The sequence below is a fragment of the Orbicella franksi genome, chromosome 1, assembly GCF_964199315.1.
Source record: "Orbicella franksi chromosome 1, jaOrbFran1.1, whole genome shotgun sequence".
Taxonomy (NCBI): Eukaryota; Metazoa; Cnidaria; class Anthozoa; order Scleractinia; family Merulinidae; genus Orbicella; species Orbicella franksi.
In genome coordinates, this window is record NC_138145.1 from 36,879,413 (window position 1) to 36,904,424 (window position 25,012).

General features: G+C 37.5%; 2 protein-coding genes and 3 pseudogenes across 2 annotated transcripts; 2 read left to right on the top strand and 3 right to left on the bottom strand.

Moving 5' to 3' along the window:
* The first annotated feature begins 1,836 nt into the window (after nucleotides 1-1,836).
* Nucleotides 1,837-2,502, top strand: LOC145484386 (uncharacterized). Its single transcript, XM_081463005.1, has one exon. The coding sequence runs from the start codon at nucleotides 1,837-1,839 to the stop codon at nucleotides 2,500-2,502; it is 666 nt and encodes a 221-aa protein (XP_081319131.1).
* A 2,802-nt stretch (nucleotides 2,503-5,304) lies between these two features.
* On the bottom strand, nucleotides 5,305-10,786 carry LOC145496385 (C-C chemokine receptor type 1-like; annotated as a pseudogene).
* A 2,159-nt stretch (nucleotides 10,787-12,945) lies between these two features.
* LOC145484394 (uncharacterized) lies at nucleotides 12,946-14,322 on the top strand (annotated as a pseudogene).
* A 1,349-nt stretch (nucleotides 14,323-15,671) lies between these two features.
* Nucleotides 15,672-22,748, bottom strand: LOC145496461 (uncharacterized; annotated as a pseudogene).
* Nucleotides 22,749-23,919: 1,171 nt separating this feature from the next.
* Nucleotides 23,920-24,780, bottom strand: LOC145496545 (galanin receptor 2a-like). Its single transcript, XM_081476276.1, has one exon. The coding sequence runs from the start codon at nucleotides 24,778-24,780 to the stop codon at nucleotides 23,920-23,922; it is 861 nt and encodes a 286-aa protein (XP_081332402.1).
* Nucleotides 24,781-25,012: the final 232 nt, after the last annotated feature.

Consider the following 25,012-nt stretch of genomic DNA (forward strand, 5'->3'; position numbering starts at 1 on the left):
TAACATATATAAATTTAAAACATGGGAATACTAAAAGTGATAATACTAAGCAATAACAGAAAAATGACAAACAATAGCTCTAAAATGTTCAAATGACTTCATTAAGACAAAGGAATATGTTAAAAGCTTTAATTTCACGCCCAATTTGAAGTGCTATATGGAAATTCATGATAATTTTACGAGATAAGCGCCTAAACTTCAGTTTGTAAGTTTACTTGCCAAAGACGAGTCCAGCGTTTTCATTGCACTTTGCAAATGTCATACAAGTAGGAAAACAAAACAAGAAAATTTAAGCCGAACACATATAGTGATCTCACTAAAAAAGTTAACGTTAAAAAGCAACGACGTTTCGACCGTTCGACGGTCATTTTTAACTTGAAAAGTAAAATTTTTGCATGCGCCCAAATATATACAATCGATTATACGAATGCTAATGGACACTGACTAAAACTCTGAAATATGTACATAGAGACAATACAAGAAATAATTAAGTAAATAGCTTCGCGCGGATCGAGTCACTCTGTCTGTTCAATTTTGGTTGAAGTTTACGAATAAAAAGCAATTCAAAAATCAAACAGTCGAGTTAACTCTGACATTCTTTCACAATCCTGAAATTGCTTCCAATGGTCTCTGGATCCCTTTCCGTGCTCATCCTTTACGCTCCGGGGGGGGGGGGGGCACTGCCATATATGGGCTATATAGGTATGTACCGCTGTGAAGGGTATGGTTTTCAAGCCGTTTACTCTAGGATAGGGTATATAAATCAGCGCGTTTGGGTCTAGAAAAGGCTATCATTTTTCACAAAACTGACTAGTTGGCTGAAGATTTTATCTAGACTAAGGAAACCAGGAATTTCCACTCAAAAATATAAAGAAATCAAATCGGCAAGTTTAAGAGGCCCTGCGCCTAAGAAACGACCGATGATTTCCGGCTAAAAAATAAAATCGGCCAATTTTTATCTCCCAAGTAGAGGTTACCGAATACTATTTAAAAATGAATTTCTTTTGTTTCAGTTTAGCTTTAAACCAAAAATATCGAGCCGCAAACTTTTTCCGTCTGATAGCAGCAAAATCAGGCCGAAAATAAGGCCCCGCAAAATACTGTTCAGAAATGACTATCGCAACGCAAAATAATGAGAAAACTACACAGTGTTGAAGAAAAAGGCCTTTTAATGCAATATCATTCGATAAACATCAAAAAACTGCCGAAGCGATTAACACATAAAGTTTCAAATGTTGCATACTAAATTAGATGGAGCGTTGGAGCTGATTTTAAAATAATTATTTCTCAAAAGTTCAACGCTTTTGAAAGCAATCACAGTGATGAATTAGACATTGGAGGGATACACATCACGTCTCTGGAAAAACATTTTTCGGCCAAAGTATATTGACCTTGTACAAAGCGTTCAAAGTTACCGTGTTTACCGTTATCCTGCTACTTCGGCGAAACACTTTTCTTTTTCTGGTATAGGGCAAGGGTTCCAGAGTCCCAGCGGCACATCCCCACCCAGAAATTCCCAAAGTACCCGCCCCCGGCCTTTACATAATTGCCGATTGTCGATCGCTTATGTTCCTCCACGCGTTGATGTAGGTGTCGACTCGTGAAGCCGATTGATTCACAATTGTTCCTGTGGTTTGAATTGTCCTTTGATCAGTTGTGACTTGTGTAAACAGGCTGCACAACGGCATCAATCTTTCGACTGAGATCACCGAGTTGGTGTCTTACCGCATTCGCCGATTTCTGGTCTTTGAACGGTAAGACAATTCTGATGGAGCATCTTGTTCATCGGATACTTGTTGTTTAAAACACATTCTCAGTAACTTTCACTTCAATAAAATGTCTGATGGTGTTCTCTACGAGGGTTACGACACCCTTAGCAAAATGCCCGATGCTTCATCTGCCCCTGAATTCTTGTTAACACTGAATGAAATCCACCCCTCACTCAGCTTCACAATGGAGCTCGAAGACAACGGCAAGCTTCCCTTTCGTGGAATGATGATTATCAGAAATGGTCCCCGACTAGATACGAAGGTCTACGTGAAACCGACCGATACTGGACTTTTACTGCATTACCAAAGCCATGTTGATATAAGGTATAAACATTCTCTACTGAAGACAACGTTAAACCGTGCGTTCAAACTCTCCTCGAATTGGCGGTTCTTCCATCAAGAATGTGAACGTCTTAAAATGGTTTTTGCTCGCCTGCGTTATCCCAAAACCCTCGTAGAGAACACCACCACACATTTTATTGAAATGAAAGTTACTGAGAATGTGTGTTTTAAACAACAAGTATGCGATGAACAAGATGCTCCCATCAGAATTGTCTTACCGTTCAAAGACCAGAAATCGGCGAATGCGGTAAGACGCCAACTCGGTGATCTCAGCCAAAAGATTGATGCCGTTGTCCAGCCTGTTTACACAAGTCAGAAGATCAAAGGACAATTCAGACCAAAGGAACATAAACCTCCAATTGTGAATCAACAAAACGTTGTTTATTATTAAAAGAGTGGTCTGTGCGATGCTGACTATGTCGGCTTCACGAGTCGACACCTACATCAACGTGTAGACGAACATGAGGGTTGTGTCCTGGTGTACCGGTACACAGCGGGAATAACCATTGTACTTCTTTCTTTACGAACCTTTGTTTAGCTGTTGAACATTGTTGGGTCTTTTGTATCGGTTCTTGTGAACCGGTACACGAGGACAGAACCAACATAAGTGATCAACAATCCCGGCAATCACGTAAAGGATGAGCACGGAAAGGATCCAGAGACCATTGGAAGCAATTTCAGGATTTTTCCAAAAAAAATGTCAGAGTTAACTCGACTATTTGATTTTTGAAATGCTTTTTATTCGTAAACTTCAACCAAAATTGCACAGACAGAGTGACTCGATCGGCGCGAAGCTATTTACTTAATTATTTCTTGTATTGTTTTCATGTAAATATTTTAGAGTTTTAAGTCAGGGTCTCATTAGCATTCTTATAATCGATTGTATATATTTGGGCGTATGCAAAAATTTTACTTGTCAACTTAAAAATGACCGTCGAACGGTCGAAACGTCGTTGCTTTTTAACGTTAACTTTTTTTAGTGAAATCCGTTTCTAAAAATTTGTTGATTCGAGCATAATAGGGAAGCCATGTTAATTAAGAAATAGTAAACATGTACCGTATTTCTATTTAAACAATAGAGTCTTTCTGTCGAGGAACTATCGGCTGATAGTTGCCCCGCGGAATTTGATGTTCTTAAAACAAATATTTGCCCGAGAAGCGAAACTTCGAGGTCAAATATGCTAGTTTTAAGAACATCAAATTTCCAAGGGACAACTATCAGACCGATAGTAAGTTCCGAGACATAAACACTTTACTGTCTTTACTGTTCACCACTAAATTTTCTTCCGCGCGCCAGTTCAAAAATAACATTGAAGTATTTTCAACTTTTTTAGATGAACGTGGTCAAAGCCAAATGAAAAATTTAAAAAGGAAAGTAAACAAAACCCACTTGATACAATTTCAATTGTTTATTTTTTTTTATAAAATCGCTTGTTTACAGAAAATTTTTCACGGACGAGTACTATCCATCCGGGTGTCCATCCGGACGGGCACCATGGGATGATCGCGTCTCTCCGCGAATAAACACTATCGCGTAACGTGATCAATTTAAACCAATAAGAATCGGAGAAAATTTAGTGGTGAACTATAACGAGTTATAAAAACACGAGTGGAAATTTGGGAGAACGAGAAATGCTGTGGGAACACGAGCCGTAGGCGAGTGTTTCCACAGCTTTTTCGAGTTCTCCCAAACTTTCACGAGTGTTTCTATAACTCGATAGAAACACGGAGAAAATGTTTCCTATTTCTTTTAGAAAACACCGCGACGAAAAAAAAGGAAAACAACTTGCTAACTGTGATTATCAAAATGTAAATTCTCTCTGCACGCGCCATCATTACGTCAACAGCTCGTGCTAGTTCTGTGTTTCTATTTAACAATTAGATTATGAGCTCAAGATTCCTATCAGGTGATAGTTGATGAGGCCGAAGGCCGAATCAACTATCACCTCATAGGAATCGAGAGCGAATAATCTAATTGTTTTAGTAGAATTCTTACTAAAATTCACTGCAAATAACGGTTTCCAGTTATTTCTTGACGTATTTATTAAACTTTGCGCCTGAAAAAGATCGCTCGGATTGAATTGTCATTTAAAATTGAAGTTGTGTGCGCGCGCTTCAGTTTTTTCGATTATTTCAACCTTTTTAAAAGTCAAGAAACCGTAAATGTCCTTCGTTTCGACTTTTCAGGAATTTAATTACCATTTGCATCAAAATTGTCCTCCAAATCTTTGGAAAAGGAAAAAACGTCGATTTTACCAAGACGACCTCCAGCCACTGCAGACTAATGGCTGATAGTGTACAATGACTCAGCCAATCAGATTGCAGCATTTGCTTCAGTGTTCAGGTGGAATTCTACTAAAACTCGATAGAAACGCGGTACATGTTTTCTATTTCTTAAATGCTAATCAAAACAAAAGAGATAAGTTATATAATTCTGATGTGATGTGAATGTGAGTTTCCTGAAATGTAGTAAAGAAAAATTCAGCCAAGTTTCTTAAATTTATCGAAAAGCAAAACTTTATAACCTGGGATAAATCTGGGAAAGAAAAGTTTTTAGGAACACCGAAAAATCTTGAAAATTATCCAAGGAAAAGCGAACCACCATCGGTACGTTATTTCAAACCAGGACCGTAGCTATAGTAACAGGCGAACCGAGGCACTAGCCTTGGTAAGAATTTGGAATTAATTTACTCGTTTTCTCTAATTAGATATTGCTTCTACAACAATATTAGTCTGGCTACATCCCTGTAATCCATCCATCAAACTTTTCTATATCGTTTCAAACCTCAACATTGACACCTTGGGAAAAAGAGCAATTTTTCACTCCTCCCCCGTTGATGATTTCAACTGACATAAATCTACCTGTTGTTAGGTTTTTTATATCAATGTAAGGCAACAAGTCTCGTACGCAGACGTTTTTATGGCAAGTCACGCACTCCAAATAAGAATGCGTGACAAGGCCAAAGAGACAATCCACGTGACAAGGCCAAGCTGTCTACCTTTCTCCTTTCAATGTGCAAAACCAAGATCTTTTGACAAAGCTAAGCTTTGATGATGTCGAAAATGTCAAAATTTGGTTTTGTTCGTTACAAAAGGGTATTGCAAATTAACCGATTCTTTTTTGTCACTTAGTTTTGTAAAATCGGTCAATGCTTGCGTTTCTTGGAGCCACCGCTGCAATCAATAGCCGCGGTCCACAGTTCTATAACTATGATAACCATTGCAAATTGTAAAGTTTAATTAATAGGCAGTTTGCATATGTCAACCAACAAACTGACATATTGACAATACATTCTTCAAGCACGTTATTTTTTTTTCCCAGAAATGAAACATTTGTTTACCAGTTACAATTTAGTCACTACATCGTCTACACTTATTGGCGCTCTGTCCTCCAAAACACAGTCACTTTTTGCAGTCTTTATTTTGTCGTCCAAAACCGTATTTTCAGTGGTTTTCGTTCTCGAGTCCAAAACGTAGGGATTTTGTTTCTCTGCCTCGGTTTTCCGTTTGGATTTTGGACCACATTTTGAGCAATTACAGCACTTCTTCAAGTCTTCTCTGAAAGACATGTTGTAATAACAAATATTACTGGATTTAAAACTGAACTTGTAAAAGTAAAAAGATCTGTTATGTCATCAATGATGAGTAACATTGTGTAGTTTTTCTCCTCTTTAGTGTTGTCTTCCCAAGAAATTTCCTCGCTTTCCCAATCAATCGGATACTGCAAAGATACAACCTCAAAAGCTTGTAGACAAATCCAAATAAGTTTTGGTCCCCAACTTATGAAATAGGCGACAACGATTACAATCATCATTTTCACAGCACGAAGTTTTGCTTAGCTATTTTTGAATTGATTACTTTACTTCGAGATCGCTGCCAGAGCACTTTTAAAACCTTGCTGTATGCCACAGCCATTAAAACCAGAGGGACTAAGAAAGCAAAAACAAGAAAAACACTTGAAGAGATTTGGAAATGAACGCCTAAAGTCGAGAGAGGTTCCAGTCATCTTTTATGTATGTCATGCTGTAAAGGAATGGTGAAGAACAAAATGCTCCGTAAAACCATGAAATAATGACGGCATTTCGACTGTGTTTCCATGTGATGTATCTAGCTTTTAAAGGATGTACAATGTGGACATAACGATCAAAAGCAATTCCCAACAGGAGCGTGAATGTAACAGCCAATGTTGTGTAGGTTCCAAACGCGCCAAGCTTGCAAACAGCACTACTTCCATGCTCCACGGCGGTATATTCAATGGTTAGCAACATTGGTGTGAGAGCAAGTCTGAAAATAATGTCAGTTATACCGGGATTGAAGAGATGAAAATTTGAAAAGTTCTTCAGATGTCGTTTCTGGCGAAGAAGAACGCCACAAACAATGTAGTTTGTAAACTATTATTTTCAGGTTTCTTCAATTTTTAAGATAATTTTGTACGTGGCCAAAATAACTCAATAGCGTGACTGAACTCCTTTAAAATGTTAGCCCAGTTCTCAGGCATCGGAAAGATCTGCAGATCTCAGATCTCAACATTCAGTTTAAAACACGTCATTCATTCCTGGTATTTAGAATGTTTGCCAAATTCTCACCTATCAGTTAATTAAACATGTACAAACATATCCACAGTTTGAACTGCACAACACAAATGAACAGCTACATGGATTAACAAAACTAACAACGTTTTTTTGCTGACCATGAGTTAACTCTTTAGAGCCTTTTCATGCATGAAAAAAGCCACTTTAAAACTGCCTTATAACGAAACTTTTGAAAAACATTACTTGCTCAATAAGTACAATTAAGACCGCAGAAAAAAAAAAAACACGAACTGGAGTATATTTACTCTAAATACTACAACAAAGCGTATATCAGTTTTAAATGAATTTAACACGAATACGACTTCTTGTCAGAGCTCTAAAACTCAATGTACAGTTACTCGGCTAGGGTTAGAAGGTTATAAGTAATGGTAATAGGACTGAGTGGAGTCCAATTCGGTCGGTTATCATAAGAGTGATAACAAAATCGGACGACCGCGCAACGGGAGTCCGTTTTGTTTATCACGAGTATGACTACAGACCGAACTGGACGACACGAAGTCTTATTACCAATTAATCATAAAAATAACAATTTCCGAGAGAAGAAGAATAGCCAAGTTATGAAAGAAAGGGAAAATTTGCATTAAAATACCTACAAAGGAGATGTAAACGGCGCCACCGCGCCTCTTACCGGCAATTAGGCGCCAAAAACACGAAAGCAAGCGCGCGCATGCACGCACGTAACTACAACTTTGAATGTGATTGGTTGATTTAAACTACAACTTTGAATGTGATTGGCTTATTGAACTGTCCGATAACAAACTGTCCAATAACATTTTGGCAAGTGAATTAGTGGAAAATAGGAGTTTTTTAAACCAATCACAATCACAGAAATTGTAATTTTTATGATTAAGCTAGTCATTTAAACTATTCATTTATCACTTACATGACAGAATGTAAAACTAGTAAATTAAAAACCAAGAGATCTAGAATCCTAATCTCTTGTGATAATACATAAGGGAAAGTAAAAGTACATTTCGCAAATGATTCACAGAACACAGGAACATGACTCAATCTTCTTGAACTTCAACCTACAAACAATGTTTCTCGTTGAAAAGCAAGTTAAGCCTATCTTATACAAAGAGACCAAACACCGAAAGAGATTCAACCAAATGACCAAACGAACTTTGGCTATTTCCTTTTGTTTAATTCAAATTTTAGAGCCGTTATTTTAACTTGCATTATAGGGGATCTTTGTTTACAATATTTGCCTCAATAGCATAAGTAATTCAGTTAGTGATCAAGCTACAAAAATATCGGCTCTGAAAATTGAAAGGGCAGAGCACAATTAACTGTCCTAAGGATTTTGAGCACAATATATTGAATACTTTTTGCGCGACGCGGATTTAAAAACTGAAATATTTACAAAGGTAGAATGCATGAACTCATTAGCGCTTTCGCCACCCAGATATTGTCCAATTCCTCCTTGAATGTCACACCCAGTGCCAGAAATTTCACCAATTTGGTTTTATTTACACTTTGTGGGACTACTTGTGCGAAAATGTCTTGAGCAAAACACCTGGCATACCAGTCAAGCAGTTTACGTTACGTGGCCACTCACTGTAAGTTTCCTTGCTCTAACTTTTGATATTCCCTCTCGAATTTGTTCATGCTCTGTAGTGCTAGGTTCCAGCACAACTCGTAGATTTCCCCATATCCATTTTTTGCAACTGAAACCCGCAGCTCTTACGCGCAAAGAGCATGGGGACGATTTAGAACACTCGGTGACGTCACGCGTCCGAATGATGATGTCAGAGGTTAACAGGATGCAAACGCCTAGCTACTAGTTTGGAAACAAGGCTATTTGCTTCCAGCCTCTTCACCTTGAATTCACGTTATTCATCGCGTATAAACACCGTTTTAACAGAATTTATGTGAAAAATGATAACAGGAAACACTTTTCCGAAGTGAACAAATTTGGTTATATTTTTATTACAATCAAGCCAGTTTTACATCGCTATAGTTGACCTAAAAGCGTACCCGGAACATGCTGATTTGCCTATAAAAACAAATTAAGAAGGAAGGTGGAAACTGTACAATTAAGTGAAATTCAAGAAGAATTTTTACGTTTTACCATTGGTATAATGAAAAGGTAAATAACTTACAATGCAAAGATTTTAAATCATAGGAAATCGCCATGAAAACAAGATTACACTAAATAACTTGGTAATGATCTATTTGAGAAACTCAAAACAAGATTCAAACTTCATTTTATAAAAAACCAACAAAACAGGACAAATGACAAATGGGGACAAATAAAAATGACAAATGGAGACAAATAAAAGTGCAAGGTTTATTTATTCAGATTTAAGCATTATAGAAAAAAATCCTAATTATGCTGGAGTTGTAATGAATGCAACAATATGAAACAAATGAGTTCGATTCATACAGTTGTTGGAATCCCAGTCCTGAGTTTTTCCTTCAACCGCTCTATATCGCAACGAAGAGAGCACTGAAACAAGTCATTGCAAGAAGTATTTCACAGTACTGCCAGAGGGTCGATTTTATTTCCTCCGTTTGGTTCATTCGGCCCGGAGTTGGACGTTTAAGTTGGACGTTTAGTGGGACGTTTTAAACGATGTTATTGGCAACTCTATTTAGACCTGAAGAAATCAGATAATTTAGGATTAGAAAGGTTGAATAGAAATAACGGATTTTTTAAGGTGTTAGGACTAGCCAACGCAACAAGTACTTAACGAAGCGTTAAAAATGTGAGGAGTGTAGCAATCAAATAGTTCGTAAAATTAAAAAAGGAAATTACTTCTTTTCGATCCGACAGTTCAGGCGGCAATTATCCTATTGTGATTATAAATACTAACCTCTCTTGAAATCGTTATTACATGTTGTTTCAGTTTTCCTAAAAATAATTTTTCCAATTCTCTGCTACATTGGAAATTTTTTCTAAGTTTAACGAACGTAGTCATAAAAGTTACAATTTCCTCGATTTTGATTGGTTTAAAAAACTCCTATTTTCCACTAATTCACTTGCCAAGTTGTTATCGGACAGTTTGTTATCGGACAGTTCAATAGGCCAATCACATTCAAAGTTGTAGTTTAAATCAACCAGTCACATTCAAAGTTGTAGTTACGTGCGTGCGTGCACTTGCTTTTGTGTTTTTTGGCGCCTAATTGCCGGTAGGAGGCGCGATGGCCTGATGTTTACATCTCCCTTGTAGGTATTTTAATGCAAATTTTCCCTTTCTTTCATAACTTGGCTTTTCTTCTTTTCTCGGAAATTATAATTTTTATGATTAATTGGTAATAAGACTTCGTCTCGCCCAGTTCGGTTCTGTTTGTTTATTGCAATATGTTTCCTCGGCTTTGTGTTATTCTAATTAAAATTAAAATTCCCAGACAATGAAAATACGGCTGGAAACTCCCAGACATGCCACAGATTATCTCAAATAGATTATCTACGCAGTCGTAAAACGATAAACAATTTTAGCTTGACTAATTGTACTGCCAAAGATTGTCAATGTTTCTTTAAATTCACATTTACTGTTCACATAGTTTATTCAAATAATGTCAACACAGTTTATTATGTGTCAAAAGTGCACTGAATTCGCTAACAAGGAAACTGAAAAAAGAAATAAAACTGAACGGAAAAGATTTTACAGCGAAAAAAAGTTGGTAGACGCTGATTTGCTTTCATAAGCTCTGTGTTCAGTGTAACAATACAAAAGCTCGTCAGGTGCTTTAGTTTGTAAGGTTCGTTCGTTTCCTGCTGGAAACATGAATTCTTGGGACCCGAGGGCCTATACTTTGTGTACGTTTTTTAAAACCGCATTTTGCTCTTTTCATTCCCAAAAAGATGTTCTTTATCTCGCCTCTAAAGCTTCCATTATAATAGCCAAATATCAGAGGATTTAAAACTGAACTCGCTAATGACAATGCTTCAAATGTTGCCTCCAGTACAAACATCAATGGACCGTTGTCGAGTTCGGCCACTTCCTCTTCTTCGTTCTCAACCTTTTTAAAGGCGTCTTCTTCAAAATAAAAAACCTCCATGGTTTTTATAAGAAGCTCGGGTCCCCACGTAACAAGATATGTAAGGACAATTACCACCATCATCTTTACAGCTAACATCTTGGTCTTCGCCGTCTGTTTGTTTATAATCTTTCTACGAGCGCGACTCCATAAAACACTCACAACTTTACCGTACACGACTGCCATAAAAACCAAGGGAATTAAAAATGAAAACAAAAGAAACACAGACCACGAAATACGTGAAGGCAGGCCAGGCATATCGTAGCAGCTTGAAATTTTTTCCAAGGTTTCGTCGTCCACTTCAACTTCACTTGTTATGCTGTACAAAAATGGAGCTGAACACAGTAGACTTTAAGTCCATGACAATGCAATTACGTTTCGACTATGTTTCCAAGTGACTGTTCGAGCTCTCAAAGGATGAACAATATGAATGTAACGATCAAAGGCAAGTCCGGCCAGGACAGCAAATGTAACCGCCAAAGTGGCATATCTACAAAACTCTCCAATTTTACACGCGAAATCGCTCGTGGCAATAAGCTGGTCTTCTAGTAGATCTGGAACGGCCAAAATCCGAAATATAATGTCTGTAATGGCTAAATTGAGTAAATGAAAATTGGCAAAGCTCCTCAAGTACTTTTTCTTACGTACCAGTATCCAACAAATCATGGCATTTTCGAAAATTCCACAAATTATCAAAAACCCAACGATTGCAAAACGTGCACGAGAGATGTTGTCAGGAGTGGATCCGAATTCTTCAAATAAATACTCATCGTCGAAATCAGGAACATTTTCGTCGTCTGTGAAGTTCCAATCCATGATTAATCAGGCTTCCTTTTCAATCACCGTAGAAACACTTGCTTCAAGATACAACTTTCCAAACGTATTATCTACACCAGTATACACGGTGCACTGAAAGTCTACGAAAACTGTTTTGAAATATTAAAAAGAAATTCTGCTTGGAGATCTTTCAAATCGGACAGAAGCGTTTGTAAAAGGCAAAATGTGGTTTGTTTTTTCAACGGGAATCGTTTTAACCAGCTGCTTGGTAAAAAGGTGTATTGCACGAGTAATAGAGGCGACTGTAGATAGCTTGACTTTCCAATGTCAGCTTGACATAAGACGAAAACAGTGAAACTACGGATGAAATTTGAGCGACGTTTCGACCTTCAACGCCATCTTCAAGTGAAATTAGCATATATATAACATATAAATTTAAAACATGGGAACACTAAAAGTGATAATACTAAGCAATACCAGAAAAATGACAAACAATAGCTCTAAAATGTTCAAAGGACTTCATGAAGACAAAGGGATATGTTAAAAGTTTCACGCCCAGTTTGAAGTGCTATATGGAGATTCATGATAATTTTACGAGATAAGCGCCTAAACTTCAGTTTGTAACTTTACTTGCCAAAGACGAGTCCAGCGTTTTCGTTGCACTTTCCAAATGTCATACAAGTAGGAAAACAAAACAAGAAAATTTAAGCCGAACACATATAGTGATCTCACTAAAAAAGTTAACGTTAAAAAAGCAACGACGTTTCGACCGTTCGACGGTCATTTTTAACTTGAAAAGTAAAATTTTTGCATTCGCCCAAATATATACAATCCATAATAGGAATGCTAATAGACACTGACTAAAACTCTGAAATAAGTACATAGAAACAAAACAAGAAATAATTAAGTAAATAGCTTCGCGCGGATCGAGTCACTCTGTCTGTTCAATTTTGGTTGAAGTTTACGAATAAAAAGCATTTCAAAAGTCAAACAGTCGAGTTAACCCTGACATTCTTTCACAATCCTGAAATTGCTTCCAATGGTCTCTGGATCCTTTCTGTACTCATCCTTGACGTTCCGGGGTGGGGGGGGGGGGGGGCACTGCCATATATGGGCTATATAGGTATGTGCCGCTGTGAAGGGTATGGTTTTCAAGCAGTTTACTCTAGGATAGGGTATATAAATCAGCGCGTTTGGGTCTAGAAAAGGCTATCATTTTTCACAAAACTGACTAGTTGGTTGAAGATTTTATCTAGACTAAGGAAAACACGAATTTCCACTCAAAAATATAAAGAAATCAAATCGGCAAGTTTAAATTTACTCAAATCAGCCTCAACAGTGTCGATAGATGGGGGAACTTGGGGAGTTTACTCTAGTATAGCGTAGCAAAATTCAGCTGATCTAGCCCTGGTATAGCGTAAGGGTTCCAGAGTCCCAGCGGCACATCCCCACCGAGAAATTCCCAAAGTACCCCCCCCCCCCCCCCCACGGCCTTTACATAATTGCCGATTGTCAATCGCTTATGTTCCTCCACGCGTTGATATAGGTGTCGACTCGTGAAGCCGACATGGTCTGCATCGCGCAGACCACACTTCTAATAATAAACGTTTTGTTGATTCACAATTGTTCCTTTGGTTTGAATTGTCCTTTGATCTTCTGACTTGTGTAAACAGGCTGCACAACGGAATCAATCTTCCGACTGAGATCACCGAGTTGGTGTCTTACCACATTCGCCGATTTCTGGTCTTGGAACGGTAAGACAATTCTGATGGAGCATCTTGTTCATCGGATACTTGTTGTTTAAAACACATTCTCAGTAACTTTCACTTCAATAAAATGTCTGATGGTGTTCTCTACGAGGGTTACGACACCCTCAGCAAAATGCCCGATGTTTCATCTGCCTCTGAATTCTTGTTAACACTGAATGAAATCCACCCCTCACTCAGCTTCACAATGGAACTCAGAGACAACGGAAAGCTTCCCTTTCTTGGAATGGTGATTATCAGAAATGGTCTCTGATTAGATATGAAGGTCTACGTGAAACCGACCGATACTGGGCTTTTACTGCATTACCAAAGCCATGTTGATGTAAGGTATAAACATTCTCTACTGAAGACGATGTTAAACCGTGCGTTCAAACTCCCCTCGAATTGGCGGTTCTTCCATCAACAATGTGAACGTCATAAAATGGTTTTTGCTCGCCTGCATTTTCCCAAAACCCTCGCAGAGAACACTACCAGACATTTTATTGAAATGAAAGTTACTGAGAATGTGTGTTTTAAACAACAACTATGCGATGAACAAGATGCTCCCATCAGAATTGCCTTACCGTTCAAAGACCAGAAATCGGCGAATGCGGTAAGACGCCAACTCGGTGATCTCAGCCAGAAGATCAAAGGACAATTCAGACCAATGGAACATAAACCTCCAATTGTGAATCAACAAAACGTTGTTTATTATTAAAAGTGTGGTCTGTGCGATGCAGACTATGTCGGCTTCACGAGTCGACACCTACATCAACGTGTAGACGAACATAAGGGTTGTGTCCTGGTGTACCGTTACACAGCGGGAATAACCATTGTACTTCTTTCTTTACGAACCTTTGCTTAGCTGTTGAACATTGTTGGGTCTTTTGTATCGGTTCTTGTGAACCGGTACACGAGGACAGAACCAACATAAGTGAGCAACAATCGCGGCAATCACGTAAAGGATGAGCCCGGAAAGGATCCAGAGACCATTGGAAGCAATTTCAGGATTTTGCCAAAAGAAAATGTCAGAGTTAACTCGACTATTTGACTTTTGAAATGCTTTTTATTCGTAAACTTCAACCAAAATTGAACAGACAGAGGGACTCGATCCGCGCGAAGCTACTCACTTAATTATTTCTTGTATTGTTTTCATGTAAATATTTTAGAGTTTTAAGTCAGGGTCTCATTAGCATTCTTATAATCGATTGTATATATTTGGGCGCATGCAAAAATTTTACTTTTCAACTTTAAAATGACCGTCGGACGGTCGAAACGTCGTTGCTTTTTAACGTTAACTTTTTTTTAGTGAAATCCGTTTCTAAAAATTTGTTGATTCGAACATAATAGTGAAGCATGTTAATTAAGAAATAGAAAACATGTACCGTGTTTCTATTTAAACAATAGAGTGTTTCTTGCGAGGAACTGTCGGCTGATAGTTGCCCCGCGGAAATTTGATGTTCTTAAAACAAATATTTGCCCGAGAAGCGAAACTTCGAGGTCAAATATGCTAGTTTTAAGAACATCAAATTTCCAAGGGACAACTATCAGACCGATAGTAAGTTCCGAGACATAAACACTTTACTGTCTTTATTGTTCACCACTAAATTTTCTTCCGCGCGCCAGTTCAAAAATAACATTGAAGTATTTTCAACTTTTTTAGATGAACGCGGTCAAAGCCAAATGAAAAATTTAAAAAGGAAAGTAAACAAAACCCACTTGATACAATTTCGACTGTTTATTTTTTTTTATAAAATCGCTTGTTTACAGAAAATTTTTCACGGACGAGTACTATCCATTCGGGTGTTTTCCCCGGACGGGCACCATGGGATGATGGTGTCTCTCCGCGAATAGACACTATCGCGTAACGTGATCAATTTAAACCAATAAGAATCGGAGAAAATTTAGTGGTGAACTATAACGAGTTATAGAAACACGAGTGGAAGTTTGGGAGAACGAGAAATGCTGTGGGAACAGTATTTCTCGTTCTCCAAACTTTCACGAGTGTTTCGATAACTCGATAGAAACACGGAGAACATGTTTCCTATTTCTTTTAGAAAACACCGCGACGAAAAAAAAGGAAAACAACTTGCTAGAAATCGAGAGCGAATAATCTAATTGTTTTAGTAAAATTCTTACTAAAATTCACTGCAAATAATGGTTTCCAGTTATTTCTTGACGTATTTATTAAACTTTGCGCCTGAAAAAGATCGCGCGGATTGAATTGTCATTTAAAATTGAAGTTGTGTGCGCGCGCTTCAGTTTTTTCGATTATTTCAACCTTTTTAAAAGTCAAGAAACCGTAAATGTCCTTCGTTTCGACTTCTCAGGAATTTAATTACCATTTGCATCAAAATTGTCCTCCAAATCTTTGGAAAACGAAAAAAAGTGCGATTTTTCGAAGACGGCCTCGAGCCACTGCACACTAATGGCTGATAGTGTACAATGACTCAGCCAATCAGATTGCAGCATTTGCTTCAGTGTTCAGGTGGAATTCTACTAAAACTCGATAGAAACGCGGTACATGTTTTCTATTTCTTAAATGCTAATCAAAACAAAAGAGATAAGTTATATAATTCTGATGTGATGTGAATGTGAGTTTCCTGAAATATAGTAAAAAAAATTCAGCCAAGTTTCTTAAATTTATCGAAAAGCAAAACTTTATAACCTGGGATAAATCTGGGAAAGAAAAGTTTTTAGGAACACCGAAAAATCTTGAAAATTATCCAAGGAAAAGCGAACCACCATCGGTACGTTATTTCAAACCAGGACCGTAGCTATAGTAACAGGCGAACCGAGGCACTTGCCTTGGTAAAAATTTGGAATTAATTTACTCGTTTTTTCTAATTAGATATTGCTTCTATAACAATATTAGTCTGGCTACCTCCCTGTAATCCATCCATCAAACTTTTCTATATCGTTTCAGACCTCAACATTGACACCTTGGGAAAAAGAGTAATTTTTCACTCCTCCCCCGTTGATGATTTCAACTGACATAAATCTACCTGCTGTTACGTTTTTGATATCAATGTAGGGCAACAAGCCTCGTACGCAGACGTTTTTATGGCAAGTCACGCACTCCTAATAACAATGCGTGCAAGGCCAAAGAGACAAACTGCGTCACAAACTGCGTGACAAGGCCAAGCTGTCTACCTTTCTCCTTTCAATGTGCAAAACCAAGATCTTCTGACAAAGCTAAGCTTTGATGATGTCGAAAATGTCAAAATTTGGTTTCGTTCGTTACAACAGGGTATTGCAAATTAACCGATTCTTTTTTGTCACATAGCTTTCTAAAATCGGTCAACGCTTGCATTTCTTGAAGCCACCGCTGCAATCAATAGCCGCGGTCCACAGTTCTGTAACCATGATAATCATTGCAAATTGTAAAGTTTAATTAATAGGCAGTTGGCATATGTCAACCAACAAACTGACATATTGACAATACATCCTTCAAGCACGTCATTTTATTTCCCAGAAATGTAAATGTAACATTTGTTTACCAGTTACAATTTAGTCACTACATCGTCTACACTTATTGGCGCTCTGTCCTCCAAAACACAGTCACTTTTTGCAGTTTTTATTTTGTCGTCCAAAACCGTATTTTCAGTAGTTTTCGTTCTCGAGTCCAAAACGAAGAGATTTTGTTTCTCTGCCTCGGTTTTCCATTTGGATTTTCGACAACATTTTGAGCAATTACAGCACTTCTTCAAGTCTTCTCTGAAAGACATGTTGTAATAACCAAATATTACTGGATTTAAAATTGAACTTGTAAAAGTAAAAAGATCTGTTATGTCATCAATGATGAGTGACATTATGAAGTTTTTCTCCTCTTTAATGTTGTCTTCCCAAGAAATTTCCTCGCTTTCCCAATCAATCGGATACTGCAAAGATACAACCTCAAAAGCTTGTAGACAAATCCAAATAAGTTTTGGTCCCCAACTTATGAAATAGGCGACAACGATTACAATCATCATTTTCACAGCACGAAGTTTTGCTTCAGCTATTTTTGAATTGATTACTTTACTTCGAGATCGCTGCCAGAGCACTTTTAAAACCTTGCTGTATGCCACAGCCATTAAAACCAGAGGGACTAAGAAAGCAAAAACAAGAAAAACACTTGAAGAGATTTGGAAATGAACGCCTAAAGTCGAGAGAGGTTCCAGTCATCTTTTATGTATGTCATGCTGTAAAGGAATGGTGAAGAACAAAATGCTCCGTAAAACCATGAAATAATGACGGCATTTCGACTGTGTTTCCATGTGATGTATCTAGCTTTTAAAGGATGTACAATGTGGACATAACGATCAAAAGCAATTCCCAACAGGAGCGTGAATGTAACAGCCAATGTTGTGTAGGTTCCAAACGCGCCAAGCTTGCAAACAGCACTACTTCCATGCTCCACGGCGGTATATTCAATGGTTAGCAACATTGGTGTGAGAGCAAGTCTGAAAATAATGTCAGTTATACCGGGATTGAAGAGATGAAAATTTGAAAAGTTCTTCAGATGTCGTTTCTGGCGAAGAAGAACGCCACAAACAATGTAGTTTGTAAACTATTATTTTCAGGTTTCTTCAATTTTTAAGATAATTTTGTACGTGGCCAAAATAACTCAATAGCGTGACTGAACTCCTTTAAAATGTTAGCCCAGTTCTCAGGCATCGGAAAGATCTGCAGATCTCAGATCTCAACATTCAGTTTAAAACACGTCATTCATTCCTGGTATTTAGAATGTTTGCCAAATTCTCAGCTATCAATTAATTAAACATGTACAAACATATCCACAGTTTGAACTGCACAACACAAATGAACAGCTACATGGATTAACAAAACTAACAACGTTTTTTTGCTGACCATGAGTTAACTCTTTAGAGCCTTTTCATGCATGAAAAAAGCCACTTTAAAACTGCCTTATAACGAAACTTTTGAAAAACATTACTTGCTCAATAAGTACAATTAAGACCGCGGGAAAAAAAAAACACGAACTGGAGTATATTTACTCTAAATACTACAACAAAGCGTATATCAGTTTTAAATGAATTTAACACGAATACGACTTCTTGTCAGAGCTCTAAAACTCAATGTACAGTTACTCGGCTAGGGTTAGAAGGTTATAAGTAATGGTAATAGGACTGAGTGGAGTCCAATTCGGTCGGTTATCATAAGAGTGATAACAAAATCGGACGACCGCGCAACGGGAGTCCGTTTTGTTTATCACGAGTATGACTACAGACCGAACTGGACGACACGAAGTCTTATTACCAATTAATCATAAAAATAACAATTTCCGAGAGAAGAAGAATAGCCAAGTTATGAAAGAAAGGGAAAATTTGCATTAAAATACCTACAAAGGAGATGTAAACGGCGCCACCGCGCCTCTTACCGGCAATTAGGCGCCAAAAACACGAAAGCAAGCGCGCGCATGCACGCTCGTAACTACAACTTTGAATGTGATTGGTTGATTTAAACTACAACTTTGAATGTGATTGGCTTATTGAACTGTCCGATAACAAACTGTCCAATAACATTTTGGCAAGTGAATTAGTGGAAAATAGGAGTTTTTTAAACCAATCACAATCACAGAAATTGTAATTTTTATGATTAAGCTAGTCATTTAAACTATTCATTTATCACTTACATGACAGAATGTAAAACTAGTAAATTAAAAACCAAGAGATCTAGAATCCTAATCTCTTGTGATAATACATAAGGGAAAGTAAAAGTACATTTCGCAAATGATTCACAGAACACAGGAACATGACTCAATCTTCTTGAACTTCAACCTACAAACAATGTTTCTCGTTGAAAAGCAAGTTAAGCCTATCTTATACAAAGAGACCAAACACCGAAAGAGATTCAACCAAATGACCAAACGAACTTTGGCTATTTCCTTTTGTTTAATTCAAATTTTAGAGCCGTTATTTTAACTTGCATTATAGGGGATCTTTGTTTACAATATTTGCCTCAATAGCATAAGTAATTCAGTTAGTGATCAAGCTACAAAAATATCGGCTCTGAAAATTGAAAGGGCAGAGCACAATTAACTGTCCTAAGGATTTTGAGCACAATATATTGAATACTTTTTGCGCGACGCGGATTTAAAAACTGAAATATTTACAAAGGTAGAATGCATGAACTCATTAGCGCTTTCGCCACCCAGATATTGTCCAATTCCTCCTTGAATGTCACACCCAGTGCCAGAAATTTCACCAATTTGGTTTTATTTACACTTTGTGGGACTACTTGTGCGAAAATGTCTTGAGCAAAACACCTGGCATACCAGTCAAGCAGTTTACGTTACGTGGCCACTCACTGTAAGTTTCCTTGCTCTAACTTTTGATATTCCCTCTCGAATTTGTTCATGCTCTGTAGTGCTAGGTTCCAGCACAACTCGTAGATTTCCCCATATCCATTTTTTGCAACTGAAACCCGCAGCTCTTACGCGCAAAGAGCATGGGGACGATTTAGAACACTCGGTGACGTCACGCGTCCGAATGATGATGTCAGAGGTTAACAGGATGCAAACGCCTAGCTACTAGTTTGGAAACAAGGCTATTTGCTTCCAGCCTCTTCACCTTGAATTCACGTTATTCATCGCGTATAAACACCGTTTTAACAGAATTTATGTGAAAAATGATAACAGAAAACACTTTTCCGAAGTGAACAAATTTGGTTATATTTTTATTACAATCAAGCCAGTTTTACATCGCTATAGTTGACCTAAAAGCGTACCCGGAACATGCTGATTTGCCTATAAAAACAAATTAAGAAGGAAGGTGGAAACTGTACAATTAAGTGAAATTCAAGAAGAATTTTTACGTTTTACGATTGGTATAATGAAAAGGTAAATAACCTACAATGCAAAGATTTTAAATCATAGGAAATCGCCATGAAAACAAGATTACACTAAATAACTTGGTAATGATCTATTTGAGAAACTCAAAACGAGATTCAAACTTCATTTTATAAAAAACCAACAAAACAGGACAAATGACAAATGGGGACAAATAAAAATGACAAATGGAGACAAATAAAAGTGCAAGGTTTATTTATTCAGATTTAAGCATTATAGAAAAAAATCCTAATTATGCTGGAGTTGTAATGAATGCAACAATATGAAACAAATGAGTTCGATTCATACAGTTGTTGGAATCCCAGTCCTGAGTTTTTCCTTCAACCGCTCTATATCGCAACGAAGAGAGCACTGAAACAAGTCATTGCAAGAAGTATTTCACAGTACTGCCAGAGGGTCGATTTTATTTCTTCCGTTTGGTTCATGCGGCCCGGAGTTGGACGTTTAAGTTGGACGTTTAGTGGGACGTTTTAAACGATGTTATTGGCAACTCTATTTAGACCTGAAGAAATCAGATAATTTAGGATTAGAAAGGTTGAATAGAAATAACGGATTTTTTAAGGTGTTAGGACTAGCCAACGCAACAAGTACTTAACGAAGCGTTAAAAATGTGAGGAGTGTAACAATCAAATAGTTCGTAAAATTAAAAAAGGAAATTACTTCTTTTCAATCCGACAGTTCAGGCGGCAATTATCCTATTGTGATTATAAATACTAACCTCTCTTGAAATCGTTATTACATGTTGTTTCAGTTTACCTAAAAATAATTTTTCCAATTCTGTGCTACATTGTAATTTTTTTTACGTTTAACCAACGTAATCATAAAAGTTACAATTTCCTCGATTTTGATTGGTTTAAAAAACTCCTATTTTCCACTAATTCACTTGCCAAGTTGTTATCGGACAGTTTGTTATCGGACAGTTCAATAGGCCAATCACATTCAAAGTTGTAGTTTAAATCAACCAGTCACATTCAAAGTTGTAGTTACGTGCGTGCGTGCACTTGCTTTTGTGTTTTTTGGCGCCTAATTGCCGGTAGGAGGCGCGATGGCCTGATGTTTACATCTCCCTTGTAGGTATTTTAATGCAAATTTTCCCTTTCTTTCATAACTTGGCTTTTCTTCTTTTCTCGGAAATTATAATTTTTATGATTAATTGGTAATAAGACTTCGTCTCGCCCAATTCGGTTCTGTTTGTTTATTGCAATATGTTTCCTCGGCTTTGTGTTATTCTAATTAAAATTAAAATTCCCAGACAATGAAAATACGGCTGGAAACTCCCAGATATGCCACAGATTATCTCAAATAGATTATCTACGCAGTCGTAAAACGATAAATAATTTTAGCTTTACCAATTGTACTGCCAAAGATTGTCAATGTTTCTTTAAATTCACATTTACTGTTCACATAGTTTATTCAAATAATGTCAACACAGTTTATTATGTGTCAAAAGTGCACTGAATTCGCTAACAAGGAAACTGAAAAAAGAAATAAAACTGAACGGAAAAGATTTTACAGCGAAAAAAAGTTGGTAGACGCTGATTTGCTTTCATAAGCTCTGTGTTCAGTGTAACAATACAAAAGCTCGTCAGGTGCTTTAGTTTGTAAGGTTCGTTCGTTTCCTGCTGGAAACATGAATTTTTGGGACCCGAGGGCCTATACTTTGTGTACGTTTTTTAAAACCGCATTTTGCTCTTTTCATTCCCAAAAAGATGTTCTTTATCTCGCCTCTAAAGCTTCCATTATAATAGCCAAATATCAGAGGATTTAAAACTGAACTCGCTAATGACAATGCTTCAAATGTTGCCTCCAGTACAAACATCAATGGACCGTTGTCGAGTTCGGCCACTTCCTCTTCTTCGTTCTCAACCTTTTTAAAGGCGTCTTCTTCAAAATAAAAAACCTCCATGGTTTTCATAACAAGCTCGGGTCCCCACGTAACAAGATATGTAAGGACAATTACCACCATCATCTTTACAGCTAACATCTTGGTCTTCGCCGTCTGTTTGTTTATAGTCTTGCTACGAGCGCGACTCCATAAAACACTCACAACTTTACCGTACACGACTGCCATAAAAACCAAGGGAATTACAAATGAAAACAAAAGAAACACAGACCACGAAATACGTGAAGGCAGGCCAGGCATATCGTAGCAGCTTGAAATTTTTTCCAAGGTTTCGTCGTCCACTCCAACTTCACTTGTTATGCTGTACAAAAATGGAGCTGAACACAGTAGACTGTAAGTCCATGACAATGCAATTACGTTTCGACTATGTTTCCAAGTGACTGTTCGAGCTCTAAAGGGATGAACAATATGAATGTAACGATCAAAGGCAAGTCCGGCCAGGACAGCAAATGTAACCGCCAAAGTGGCATATCTACAAAACTCTCCAATTTTACACGCGAAATCGCTCGTGGCAATAAGCTGGTCTTCTAGTAGATCTGGAACGGCCAAAATCCGAAATATAATGTCTGTAATGGCTAAGTTTAGTAAATGAAAATTGGCAAAGCTCCTCAAGTACTTTTTCTTACGTACCAGTATCCAACAAATCATGGCACTTTCGAAAATTCCACAAATTATCAAAAACCCAACGATTGCAAAACGTGCACGAGAGATGTTGTCAGGACTGGATCCGAATTCGAAATCGTCGAAATCAGGAAGATTTTCGTCGTCTGTGGAGTTCCAATCCATGATTAATTAGGCTTCCTTTTCAATCACCGTAGAAACGCTTGCTTCAAGATACAACTTTCCAAACGTATTATCTACACCAATATACACGGTGCACTGAAAGTCTACGAAAATTGTTTTGAAATATTAAAAAGAAAATTCTGCTTGGAGATCTTTCAAATGGGACAGAAGCTTTTGTAAAAGGCAAAATGTGGTTTGGTTTTTCAACGGGAATCGTTTTAACCAGCTGCTTGGTAAAAAGGTGTATTCCACGAGTAATAGAGGCAACTGTAGATGGCTTGACTTTCCAATTCCAGCTTGACATTTGACGAAAACAGTGAAACTACTGATGAAAATTGGGCGACGTTTCGACCTTCAACGTCATCTTCAAGTGAAATTAGCATATATATAACATATATAAATTTAAAACGTGGGAATGCTAAAAGTGATAATACTGAAGCAATAACAGAAAAATGACAATGACGCTTACTTTTGTGTTTTTTGGCGCCTAATTGCCGGTAGGAGGCGCGATGGCCTGATGTTTAGATCTCTTTTGTAGGTATTTTAATGCAAATTTTCCCTTTCTTTCATAACTTGACTTTTCTTCTTTTCTCGAAAATTATAATTTTTATGATTAATTGGTAATAAGACTTCGTGTCGCCCAATTCGGTTCTGATTGTTTATTGCAATATGTTTCCTCGGCTTTGTGTTATTCTAATTAAAATTAAAATTGATGTGAAGTTTATATGAAATAATTCATATATGAACTGCGGTTGTAGATGAAAGTGAAGAATGATCATCGCAGTTAATTTTCCATTTTAAGCAATTGGAAAGAAGAAAAATTAATTCCCAGACAATGATAATACGGTTGGAAACTCCCAGATATGCCACAGATTATCTCAAATAGATTATCTACGCAGTCGTAAAACGATAAATAATTTTAGCTTTACTAATTGTACTGCCAAAGATTGTCAATGTTTCTTTAAATTCACATTTACTGTTCACATAGTTTATTCAAATAATGTCAACACAGTTTATTATGTGTCAAAAGTGCACTGAATCCGCTAACAAGGAAACTGAAAAAAGAAATAAAACTGAACGGAAAAGATTTTACAGCGAAAAAAAGTTGGTAGACGCTGATTTGCTTTCATAAGCTCTGTGTTCAGTGTAACAATACAAAAGCTCGTCAGGTGCTTTAGTTTGTAAGGTTCGTTCGTTTCCTGCTGGAAACATGAATTTTTGGGACCCGAGGGCCTAGACTTTGTGTACGTTTTTTAAAACCGCATTTTGCTCTTTTCATTCCCAAAAAGATGTTCTTTATCTCGCCTCTAAGGCCTCCATTAGAATAGCCAAATATCAGAGGATTTAAAACTGAACTCGCTAATGACAATGCTTCAAATGTTGCCTCCAGTACAAACATCAATGGACCGTTGTCGAGTTCGGCCACTTCCTCTTCTTCGTTCTCAACCTTTTTAAAGGCGTCTTCTTCAAAATAAAAAACCTTCATGGTTTTCATAACAAGCTCAGGTCCCCACGTAACAAGATATGTAAGGACAATTACCACCATCATCTTTACAGCTAACATCTTGGTCTTCGCCGTCTGTTTGTTTATCATCTTTCTACGAGCGCGACTCCATAAAACACTCACAACTTTACCGTACACGACTGCCATAAAAACCAAGGGAATTACAAATGAAAACAAAAGAAACACAGACCACGAAATACGTGAAGGCGGGCCAGGCATATCGTAGCAGCTTGAAATTTTTTCCAAGGCTTCGTCGTCCACTCCAACTTCACGTGTTATGCTGTACAAAAATGGAGCTGAACACAGTAGACTGTAAGTCCATGACAATGCAATTACGTTTCGACTATGTTTCCAAGTGACTGTTCGAGCTCTCAAAGGATGAACAATATGAATGTAACGATCAAAGGCAAGTCCGGCCAGGACAGCAAATGTAACCGCCAAAGTGGCATATCTACAAAACTCTCCAATTTTACACGCGAAATCGCTCGTGGCAATAAGCTGGTCTTTTAGCAGATCTGGGGGACCGTTCATTTTTTATGAGGGAGGGGGGGCTGGTGGGATTTGGGAAGTACCATTTAAAAATCGCATGACCCCCCCCTCCCTCAGCTTACCAATTTTTTCACATAGCCCCCCCTTACGGCGGTCGTTTTTTGGGATGACCCCCCCTCCAAAAAAAAGAATTGAAGAAAAAATATTTAGATTTCAACTTTTTTAATATTTCTCTATTATCCCCCTACTTCACGTTATTGTGCTCACTATGAAG

Coding starts and splice junctions, on each gene's coding strand:
- LOC145484386 (XM_081463005.1), top strand. CDS start 1,837: ATGTCTGATGGTGTTCTCTACGAGGGTTACGACACCCTTAGCAAAATG.
- LOC145496545 (XM_081476276.1), bottom strand. CDS start 24,780: ATGAACGGTCCCCCAGATCTGCTAAAAGACCAGCTTATTGCCACGAGC.